The sequence below is a fragment of the Panthera pardus genome, unplaced genomic scaffold, assembly GCF_024362965.1.
Source record: "Panthera pardus isolate Hobbes unplaced genomic scaffold, ASM2436296v1 HiC_scaffold_16, whole genome shotgun sequence".
In the NCBI taxonomy this organism is placed as follows: Eukaryota; Metazoa; Chordata; class Mammalia; order Carnivora; family Felidae; genus Panthera; species Panthera pardus.
In genome coordinates, this window is record NW_026526721.1 from 81,350,908 (window position 1) to 81,363,136 (window position 12,229).

Consider the following 12,229-nt stretch of genomic DNA (forward strand, 5'->3'; position numbering starts at 1 on the left):
TCTTGTGTTATAGGACCAATATCTCCAAGTTCTTGCTGGTTGTAAGTTGAAATGAATGGCTTAGAGGCCACTGAGTTCCCTGATTCTTGGCCTCTTACCTCCACCTTCAAAGCCACTTCATCACCAACAGGTCAAATCTTCCCCATGCTGTGTCTCTCTTACCTTTCCTCCTCACCAGTGTCTCTCTCAACATAGCTGGGAAAGGGTCTCCTCTTTTAAGGACTCATGTGATTAAGTTGGGAACATCTAGACAATAAAGGATAATCTCCACATCTCAAGTTCTTTAACATTCATCATATCTGTAGAGTCCCTTTGCCATGTAAGGTTACATACTCATAGGTTCTAGGGATTAGGAAGTAGACATGGGGAGGGGGGCATTACTCTGCCTGCCATACAAATATTTTCTCCCAGTCTATGGCTTATCATTTCTTTTTCTTTTTCTTTTTTAATGTTTATTTATTTTTGAGACAGAGAGAGACAGAGCATAAGCGGAGGAGGGGTAGAGAAAGAGGGAGACCCAGAATCCGAAGCAGGCTCCAGGCTCTGAGCTGTCGGCACAGAGCCCGACGCAGAACTCGAACTCACAAGCTGTGAGATCATGACCCGAGCCCAAGTCTGGATGCTCAACCGACCGAGCCACCCAAGCACCCAAGCATTTCTTTTTCTTTATGGTGTTCTTTGAAGTGCAATGTCTTTAATTTTGATGAAGTTCAGTTTATTGATTTTTTTCTTTCATGGATTATGCTAAGAATACTTTGCCTAACCCAAGGTCCTGAAGCTTTTCTGTTTTCTTCTAGGAATTTTTATAGTTTTAGCTCTTCAATGTAGATTTATGATCCACTGTGAGTTAATTTTTATATATGGTTCTAGGTAAGGATCCATTTATTTTTTATTTTTTTAATTTTTTTGCATGTAGCTATCCAGTTATTTCAGCACCATTTATCGAAAAAACTCTCCTTACTTCACTTGAATTGTTTTGGCACCTGTGTTGAAAATCAGTTGGCTCTCATTGTCAGGATTAAATTTTGAACACTCAGTTCTCTTCCACTGATTTGTATGTCTCTCCTTGCACCAATACAGCACTGCCTTCTTTTCTAGGTGTTTTTAAATTTTTGTTACTGTTAGGAACAGAGTTAAGATTATTTTGGATTTAAAATATTCTTAACTCAGAAATATTTTCCTGAAACCTACGGAGAGTTTAATATTTCATCTACTATAACACTGTCTTGGTTTTGGAACAGAAGGAAAATGCAATTTTTATGCCGAAATTAGGTAACTTGAAAATTACTTTGAATCTGTTGAATTCTATCTTGCAGGACTAAGGTTCAAAGATAACAGATATTTTGATATTAGTGTTATGTTAAGTATTTTGATGAATAGCATTTAATTTTGTATTTTGAATTCGAATATAGGTTATATTATTATTATTACTGTTATTATTTGCTCATATTCCCTTGGTACAAGTAACATTTCCGAAGATGTGATTATCTTTCTTATTTCTGGAAGGTCAATCTCTAGAATCCCGTAGACTCTGCAACAAGCCAATTCAGAGCTTGCCCAACATGGACGAAATTTTCAGCGAAGCCCTTTTGAAGATGCGGAAGCAGCATCCTGGGTGCCTTTCTCAGGAGACTTGTGTCCGTGCAGTCCAGGCTGCTGTACAGTATCCCTATGAGGTGGGCATCAAGAAGGAAGAGGAGCTGTTTATGTACCTTCAGAAATCAGGGCAGGCTCAAGCCCTGCAATATGCTTTCTTTGCTGAGAGGAAGGCAAATAAGTGGTCAGCTCCCTCTGGAGCATCCTGGAAAACGGCGTCAGCGCGGCCCATCTCCTCAGTTGGTGTTGTCGGTAAGAACGTAGTGTGGTTAAAGTCATTTTCCAAATCTGCACATATAAAGTGATACCATTTGCTTAGGGCCACTGGGTATCAGACTCTATGCTAAACACGTTACTTGTGTAGCTAACTTATTTTGCACCCCAGCCCATGAATTATCTTCATTTTACATGTGAGGCCTAGAGACACCAACCTTCTCAACAGTAAGCTAAACACAGGCGGTGTAAGGGTCTACATTCGGTCTGTCTGACTCCAGACTCTGGGCATTTTTTACTCATCCCCTCCTCTTCCTTGCATGAATCTCTCACTCCTGGGTTTCCCAACAATGGTTATTACTTCTGCCACATTTCAAGGTATGGTCTGTCACTCTTATAGCTAGGTATTTGGAATGAAGGCTCTGCCTTTCTGGTCCCTGGGTCCATTCACTTCTCGTCATTCAACATCACTCTCCTCAAATCTCTCTGCACCCTGAAACAGTGACCTTAATTTTTCCCTCAGCGATTTTCCCAAACAAAACGTCTTCTTTCCTCAGAAGCCAGCCCTCTGATTAGCTTCTTTGTGCCACTTTCCTAATCTTCCTTTGCTCTTAGTCTTGACCCAAGAATGGTCTTTGGTGGATTTTATTATTATTTTTTTAAATATAATTTATTGTCAAGTTAGCTAGCATACAGTGTATACAGTGTGCTCTTGGCTTCGGGAGTAGATTCCCATGATTGATTGTTTATATACAACACCAGAGCTCATCCCAGCAAATGCCTCATCCCTCAATGCCCATCATCCATTTTCCCCTCTCTCCTGCACCGCCCCCATCAACCCTCAGTTTGTTCTCTGTATTTAAGAGTCTCATATGGTTTGCCTCCCTCTCTCTTTGAAACTATTTTTTCCCCTTCCCGTCCCCCATGGTCTGTTAAGGTTCTCAAATTCCACATATGAGTGAAAACATAGGATATCTCTCTTTCTCTGACTGACTTATTTCACTTAGCATAATACCCTCAAGTTTCATCCACCTTGTTGCAAATGGCAGATTTCATTCTTTCTCATTGTCAAGTAGTATTCCATGATATAGATAAACCACATCTTCTTTATCCATTCATCAGTTGATGGACATTTGGGCTCTTTCCATAATTTGGCTATTGTTGAAAGTGCTGCTACAAACAGTGGGGTACATGTGTCCCTATGAATCAATACTTCTATATCCTTTGGATAAACTTTTAGTAGTGCTATTGCTGGGTCATAGGGTAATTCTATTTTTAATTTTTTGAGGAACCTCCACACTGTTTTCCAGAGTGGCTGCACCAGTTTGCATTCCCACCAAAAGTGTAAGAGGCTTCCCGTTTCTCCACATCCTCGCCAACATCTCTTGTTGCCTGAGTTGTTAATTTTAGCTACTCTAACTGGTGTGAGGTGGTGTTGCAAGGTGGTTTTGATTTGTATTTCCCTGATGATGAGCAATGTTGAGCATCTTTTCATGTGTCTGTTGGCCATCTGGATGTCTTCTTTGGGGAAGTGTCTATTCATGTCTTCTGCCCATTTCTTCACTGGATTATTTGTTTTTTCAGGTGTTGAGTTTGGTAAGTTCTTTATAGATTTTGGACACTAACCCTTTATCCAATATGTCATTTGCAAATACCTTTTCCTATTCCATCACAAAAATTAACTGTTGGGACTTCATCAAGATAAAAAGCTTCTGCACTGCAAAGGAAACAACCAACTAAAAGGCAACTGATGGAATAGGAGAAGATATTTGCAAATGACATATTGGATAAAGGGTCTCTGGTGGATTTTAAACCTACCCGGAAATGGTAAGCAAAATGTTATATGTGTCAGCTTATGTACAGTCTTCTGGTGGAGGAAGTCCATAGTTTACTGAAAGTGTCAGCTTTCTTAACTCTCACCCAGCTCTCCAGCACCAACCCAGTTTGGAGGAAAAGACCCCGCTCAACATCTTCTCGCCCTATTGTATCAGTCACACTGTGCTCCTTCCAGTCTGGACTCTGCTCACTTTTGACTTTTTTTAATGCTTATTTATTTATTTTGAGAAAGAGAGCAAGAAGCACATGTTCACAGTAGGGGAGGGGCAGAGAGAGAGGGAGAGAGAGAATCCCAAGCAGGCTCCATGCTGTCAGCACAGGACCTAACCTGGGACTCAATCCCATGAACCATAAGATCCTGACCTGGGCTGAAATCAAGAGTTGGACGCTTAACTGACTGAGCTACCCAGACACCCCCCACTTACAGTTTTTAAACAAGGTGGATAGAGAGAGTGAGACAGAGAATTATGAATGTTCCTTTTTTTGTGTGCTTTTTCAGCAGCACCAATATTTATTCCTAGTTGATGTGCACTTAACCTGTTTCTTCTTCTCTATATTCCTTCACGCCAAGAATAATTAATGCAATACAATTGCAAAGGTGAAATAATATATCAGTATTGTGTTGGTCAATCATTGTTTGAGAGTTTCCCTAGTTCCTTGTTGTGAGCCTTTATAAAAAGATTCTAAATTCATGTCTGACATGAAATGTCTAAAAGTCTGAAGTTGTTTTGCTTCTGTTTTTGTTTTTGAGTTTGTTTATTTATTTTGAGTCAGAGAGAGGGGGAAAGAGCTGGGGAAGGGCAGAGAGAGAGGGAGAGAGAGAATCCTAAGCAGGCTCTGCGCTATGAGTGGAGAGCCCAATGCAGGGCTCAATCTCATAGTTTGTGAGTGAGCTCAATCTCACAAACTGTGAGATCATGATTTGAGCCAAAATAAAGAGTTGAGTGCTTAACTGACTGAGCCACCTAGGTGCCTCTGAAGTTGTTTTTTTTAAGTGTACCCCATATTGTTCAGAAAAATATTTGTAAAAGCATTTAAGGGGCACTTGCGTGGCTCAGTTCGTTGAATGTCTGACTTCGGCTGTGCTCCTGATCTCAACAGTTTGTGAATTCAAGCCCCATGTTGGACTCTCTGCTGAAAGCTCAGAGCCTAGAGCCTGTTTCAGATTCTGTGTCTCCCTCTCTTTCTACCTCTCACCTGCTTGCACTCTCTCTCTCTCTTAAAAATAAATAAACATTAAAAAAATTTTTTGAAGAAAAAGCATTTAAAATACATAGATGATAACTTGGATACAAATAAAGTGAGAGTTTGGTCATCTCCCCCTTCTTCATGCCTGTCCCCATACTGCCCTGTACTTGTTCATTGTGACTCAGCCTCCCACTGTACCCAGTGCCCTCTGGAACGCTCCTACAGCCTCTTCTGCTTCACTAATGACTCCTTGTCTGTCTCCTGCCTGAAACCTTGCTTACTCTGGGCACCTCTCTCAGGAGAATGCTACTGCTTCTTTCACGGCCCAGGAGTCCCAGTGGCACTTCCCAGTTCCCTTCTCAGACCATTATCTCTTTCAAGACACTCCTCTGTAGCTCTGCCATCTGCTCTTATCGTTCTGTCCCTCCTCATTACTGTATTGCGCCCCCCACCCCCACCTCCACTTGGCTGAAAATTCTGGTACCTGGCTCACAGTTATCCACTTTCCCCCAAATCCAGCTGCCATCCTGATTGTCTTCATCATCCGTGTGGACAATGCATCCAGTCCTGTTCCTTCCAGGTGCCTTTGCCTCCTCAGATCCAGTAATGTTCATATACTTCAATTCCATGACCCCTACTCATGCCTTTACCATGGGTCTTGTCTTTACCCTGAATATTTCTCCACCTCTGAAATTCCAAATCCAACCTTTACCCCACAACCTTGTATCTTCCCACATCTTTTAGTTGGTTATTCCAACTGCATCCGTTACTTGATCAGCTCCCCTTATGTTGACTTTCTTATCCATTCAGATTTCATTTCCAGGGTCATCATGTCAGCCACACTCTTGTCAGTGACTTCAAACACTCCATGACTTACCGCCCTTTCACTCTGCCGTCTGGCAAAACCCCAACTGTGTACTTCCACGAGCCCATTTCCAGGCTTCTCAGAACAGGGCTGGGCGCTCTCAAAGCCATCAAAAGGGGAGGAGACTGCAGTGGACTAGAACTGCAGAACCAGTAGTGAAAGCAGCCCTTATTCTTTATTTACTTCTGTCAAAAGAAGAGGTTCTTGACCAGATTTAATTCCATGGCAGTTAAAGACAATAGGTTGTTAGGGAAGCAGGACTCCTTGCTGCTGTCTATATGTGTTTAATGAGGAAAAATTAGGAAACTAAAGTCAATATCAATATAATATGTACCTTTGAAAAGGTAATTCCCAACAGTGAAAAGCTTGGCTTTTCAGCCCTTTGTTTGTGAGATCTTGGAGACACAAGTTTGTGAAAAGAAAAATTAGGAGCTAAGAACTTTTTAAAAGAAATACATATTGTGTTTTCATGTATGTTTTGGTTTCAGTGATTAAATGATCTGTGTCAGTTTATCATCAAGCTAAAGAGAATCTAAAATTATGGCTAGGACACTTACAAAAAGCATTTATGGTTTGGATTATGAGTGGATTTGTAGCCAAAGGTCATTTAGCAGATCTCTAAGAGATGAGCTCTGAAGAACTGAACTCTATTGGGGCACCTGGGTGGCTCAGTTGGTTAAGCATCCGACTTTGCATTAGTCCATGATCTTCTGGTGTGTGAGTTGGGCTCTGCACTGATGGCTTGGAGCCCGGAGCCTGCTTCTGATTCTCTGTCTCCTTCTCTCTCTCTGCCCCTCCCCCACCCAAGTGCTCACTCTCTCTCCCTCACAAATAAATAAATAAAACATTAGGAAAAAAAAGAAGAACTATACCTTCAGAAGTTGCCTTTCCTTCCCTGCTCTGTTGTCAGTTCTGAGATATCACTTACCTTACGCTACACTTTACAAATTGCTTTCACACTACATTTTGTTAGTCCTTGTTGTCTCTGTGAGATTATAATTTCTATAATGGTAGAAATGTTATGTGGAGCTTGAGACTGAGAGCCGGGAGGCCAGGGTTTTGAACTCCATGCTCTACCTCTTATTTACCCAGGCTAAAGTTTAGGATACAAGTTGCCATAGCAGTGAGAGCTATCCAGCCTTCTTGCTACTGAGTGAAATGCAGATGTTTATTAATTTTGGAAAACTAAACGTTTTCAAATAATGTAATATATTTGTTATATTAAGTAAGTTAATACAATTTGAAAATTAAATATATCCCAGAGAAACAATGATTTCTGATGACTGATAGCATTCTGTATTCAAAACCAATCCCAAAGCTGGTCAGTGGGTTTCATCCACAATGGGTTTCATCAACAAAATGGTTTCATCCACAATGGGTTGGTTAGGTAACAGATAACCTGCTGCTGTAATAGATAATACTGGTTTAACACAAAGATTTATTTCCTGCTTGCTCCATATGGTCATCTAAGACCAGTTTTTTTTGTTTTCTGGTTTTTTTTTTTGTTTGTTTGTTTGTTTTCCAACTAATGGCTCTGCCATTCTCCTTTGGAGAGAGTCAGTAAACTTTTTTTGTTAAGGGCCAGATAATAAATATTTTAGGCTTTCTGGGCCATATCATCTCTTTAACAACTGCTCAACTCTGCACACAAAAACAGCCATAGATAACATGGAGTCAAATTAGTGTGGTTGTGTTCCAATAAAACTTTATTTATGGGACTGAAATTTGAATTTGATATAATTCGCATGTGTCAGAAAATATTATTCTTTTTTGTTGTTGTTGTTTTCAACTATTTGAAATGCAAAACCATTCTTAGCTCACCGGCAGTACTAAAATAGGCAGTGGGATGGATTTGGCCCTCAGACCATAGTTTGCCAGCACCTGCTCGACAGTCTCCTCCAAGGCCTTACAGTTGTTCTCTGCATCTTCTACATCCTGGTAGTAATGAGGGATCTTGTGTGAATTGTTAGAGTTCTTTACATATTTTGATGCAAGTCCTTTACTAGATATATGATTCCATGGTTCTTGTTATTTTCTTTATGGCATCCTTTGAAGCACAAAAATTTTTAATTTTGATGGTGTCTAATTTATCTATTTTTTTCTTTTGTTGCTTATGCTTTTGGTATCATGTCTAAGAAACCATTGCCTTATCCAAGGTCATGGAGATTTACTCATAAGAGTTTTATAGTTTTAACTCTTCAGGCTGTGATCCAATTTGAATTAATTTTTGTAAATGATGTGAGGTAGGAGTTCAACATCATTCTTTTGCATATGGATATCCTGTTGTCCCAGCATAATTTGTTGAAAAGACTGTCCTTTCCCCCATTGAATTACCTTGGCACCCTTATCAAAAATTGATTGGCCATAAGTTATGAGATTATTTCAGAACTCTCAATTATATTTCATTGCTCTATTATGTCTATCCTTACACCACACTGTCTTGAATACCATAGCTTTGTCATAAATTTTTAAATTGGGAAGAGTGAATCCTCCAACTTTGTTCTTCCTCTTCAATATTATTTTGGTTATTCTAGATTCCTTGTATTTCTATATGAGTTTTAGGGATATCATGTTAATTTCTGCAAAAAGCCAGTTGGATTTTTGATAGGGATTACATTGGATCTGCAGATCAATTTGGGTAGTGTTGCCATTTTAACAATATTAAGTCTTCTGCTATGAACATGGGTTGTCTTTCTATTTATTTAGGTCTTCTTTAATTTATTTCAACAATGTTTTCTGTTTTTTAGGGTACAAGTCTTACAATTCTTTCTTAAATTTATTGTGAAGTATTTTATTCTTTTTAATGCTATTGTAAGCAGATTTGTTTTCTTAATTTCATATTCAGATTGTTCATTGCTAGTATATAGAAATAAAATTGATTTTTGTATATAGATCTTGTATAATGCAACCTTGCTGAACTTGTTTATTAATTCTAATAGTGTGTGTGTGTGTGTGTGTGTGTGTGTGTGTGAATATTACTGAATGTCCCATCCTCTGGAGCACTTAACACAGTGCCTAATCTTAACTAATATTCAATCCATTTGTATTTCTTGAGAGCTTGTTTGGAGGTTCTAGCAGCTACTCATATACCCTTGACCAAAGAACAGTCCTTCTGTATCAGGGAAGGTTGTCCTCTTCAACCAAGAATGCGGCTTCTATTTGTATTCCTTGAATTGATCTCTTTAAATGCCCCATTGCCACAGAAGCCTCTCATTTACTGAGTATTTTCCAGTTCCCAACATCACTGAATCATTCTTTCTCTGCTTCACTCTTATCTGCAGGCTTGGGAACAATGGGCCGAGGCATTGTCATTTCTTTTGCAAAGGCCAAGATCCCTGTGATTGCTGTAGAATTGGACAAGAAGCAGCTAGAGACTGCCGATGGGATAATAACCTCCGCTTTGGAAAAGGAAGCATCCAAAATGCAGCATAGCAGCCACCATTGGTCAGGACCAAAACCCAGGTTAACTACGTCTATGAAAGAGCTTGGTGGTGTAGATTTAGTCATTGAAGCAGTATTTGAGGAAATTAACTTGAAGAAGCAAGTCTTTGCTGAATTGTCAGCTGTGTGCAAGCCAGAAACTTTTTTGTGCACCAATACTTCAGCCCTGGACATTGATAAGATTGCTTCTTCCACTGATCGCCCTCACTTGGTCATTGGCACTCACTTCTTCTCACCAGCTCATATCATGAGGTTGTTAGAGATTATTCCCAGTCAATACTCTTCCCCTACTACTATTGCCACAGTTATGAATTTATCAAAAAAGATTAAAAAAATTGGAGTAGTTGTAGGTAACTGTAAGGGATTTGTTGGCAATCGAATGTTAAAGCATTATTACAATCAGTCATATTTCTTGTTAGAAGAAGGCAGTAAGCCAGAAGAGATAGACCAGGTGCTAGAAGAGTTTGGTTTCAAATTAGGACCTTTTAGAGTGTCAGATCTTTCTGGATTGGATGTGGGTTGGAAATGTCGACAAGGGCAAGGCCTTACTGGACCTACGTTGCCTCCAGGAACTCCTGCCCGAAAGCGGGGCAATGAGAGATATTGCCCAATTCCCGATATGCTCTGTGAATTAAGACGATTTGGCCAGAAGACAGGTAAGGGTTGGTACCAATATGATAAGCCATTGGGTAGGATTCACAAACCTGATCCCTGGCTTTCTGAATTTCTGTCACAGTACAGAGAAACCTATCACATTGAACCACGCATCATTAGCCAGGATGAGATCCTTGAGCGCTGCTTATATTCACTCATCAATGAAGCATTCCGTATCTTGGGAGAAGGGATAGCTGCTACTCCAGAGCACATTGATGTTGTCTATTTACATGGGTATGGATGGCCAAGGCACGTGGGTGGGCCCATGTTCTATGCCTCCACAGTTGGGTTGCCGACGGTGCTAGAGAAGTTGCAGAAATATTATAGGCAGAATCTTGATATTCCACAACTAGAGCCCTGTGACTATCTGAAAAAATTGGCTTCCTTAGGAAACCCTCCTCTGAAAGAATGGCAAAGCTTGGCAGGACCCCCTAGCAGTAAATTGTGATTCAGCCTTCCAGGTTGTGCCTCACATGCTGACATCAGGTGATGCTCACTGAATTTCACTGAAATTAAATCTGAAAATCCAAAGTAAGATTGCTCTGAAATACAAAGCAAAAGAAATAATTGGTTAGATAAACCTTCTCTTTGGGTCTTCTGTCTGATTATTCTAATGGGTCAAATCTTTAGGAGTGTGCTTCCTATGCCTCTGAATCTGTCCCTATCGAGTAAATTATTTCAATCCCACTGAATAAACTGTGTTAATACCAAAATAGCTAAGGAAAGAGACTCATGAATAAGTTGAGGCTTCCAAGTGCTTTGATCATTGGAGAAGGGTGTCATCAATTAATGACTGAAAAATGCAACTAAGCCACAAATTCATTTTATCCCTTTAAAACTCACACACATGGCACTGGTAGGAAATCTTATGGATCTGTCATTCAACAAACATCCATTGTGCACCTCCTGAGCATCTTGCACAGCATGTGGCAAACCTGGAGTCCAGAGGGGCATTAATCCAGCATGGAAAGCTGTGATGAAGTTTAGTCCATAGTCTGCGAGGTGGAGTGGAGATAGTTGGCAGGGTTGAATCAACAATGAGGGTCTTTGTGAGTGAGAATGGAAAGTTGCTCAAGGAGAGGCAGAAGTAATTACCAGAAAGAGAGGAAGAGTGTCAAAAGCATAACAGTATTAAAGTGGGCAAAACACAGTTGAGAAATAGTGAGGGAGTCAAGTACTTCACACTAGAGTGGGGAACTCAGAGTAGCTTGGCAAGTCATACTTGGTGTATTACTTCCATCTACAGCCCAGGTACATGTGCACAGTTGTGCTTGCTGCTTGTAAGGCGCTCAGTAATGTTTGTTGATAATTTCCGCAGGACCAGGAGATGTCTACAACCTATCTTTCTTTTCTGTGCATGGAGACGAAACAGAAAGTAATCATTATTGATTTAATGTAAGAAGGGATCTTAGAAAACATCTAATCTCCTCTGATTCTATGATAAAGTAATGATGCCAATTTCCCGGTCATGATGAGCTTTGTGATGCCGGATATGCAAATTGTTGAATCTTGAAAAGTCTGACATGACTGCAAAATAAATTCTGTATAGTTTTGTTATAATTATAAGAGTTCTCTTTATACTTTTAATGGGCTGGTCAATGCAAAAACTTGTACACAAGTGTTTATAGTAATGTTCTTCATAGGAGCCCCAAGTTGGAAACAACCGAAATCTCCATCAACTGGTGAATAGATGAACAAAGTATAGTATAGCTATATATAATAGAATGTTTGGCCATAGAAAGAAATAAAGTACTGATATTTACTACAACATGATGAACCTTCAAAATGTCATGCTAAATGAAAAAAGCCAATCACAGAAGGCCACATATTGTATAGACATTTATATGAAATTTCCAAAGTAGGCAAACCTGTAGGGAAAGAAAGCAGATCGTAGGATGCCTAAGACTGGAATAATTAGGGGCTAGGGAATGGGGAGTGACTGCTAATGGGGACAGGGTTTCTTTTTGGGTTGACGAAAACGTTCTGAAATTATTGTGGTGATGGTTACATTACTCTGTGAATCTACTAAAAACCACTGAGTTGTGTAGTTTTAAATGAGTGAATTGTATGGTATGTGAATTATTCCTCAGAATTGTCAGTAAATAAGTAAATAAACAAATGGGCTCAAGTTGTCTTTTAGTGTGATATAAATGAACTTTCATAGTATTTTCACCTATGAACCCAAATAAAATTATCAAACGTTCTCATAGAGAAATATGGAATGAATATGTTTTCTGTTATCAAAAACAAAAACAAACAAAAACCCTAGAGTGTGCCTTGAATTGTAGTTTAATTTAGAATAATTTTTAAATTGTATGTTGCTGGATTTTTATATAAATTGGTCCTTGAAATTAAAGATAACAATAGAAAAGGGGCGCCTGGCTGGCTCAATCAGTAGAGCATGCAACTCTTGATTTGGGGTTGTGAGTTTGAGCC

General features: G+C 39.6%; 1 protein-coding gene across 1 annotated transcript in view; it reads left to right on the top strand.

Moving 5' to 3' along the window:
* The window catches only part of EHHADH (enoyl-CoA hydratase and 3-hydroxyacyl CoA dehydrogenase), a 47,093-nt gene extending 35,085 nt beyond the window's left edge, over positions 1 to 12,008 (top strand). Inside the window, exons 6-7 of the mRNA XM_019463398.2 lie at positions 1,507 to 1,848; positions 8,980 to 12,008. Coding sequence (XP_019318943.2) covers positions 1,507 to 1,848; positions 8,980 to 10,241 — 1,604 coding nt within the window. The 3' untranslated portion in view covers positions 10,242 to 12,008. The remainder of the gene's footprint in view (positions 1 to 1,506; positions 1,849 to 8,979) is intronic.
* The last annotated feature ends 221 nt before the right edge of the window (positions 12,009 to 12,229 follow it).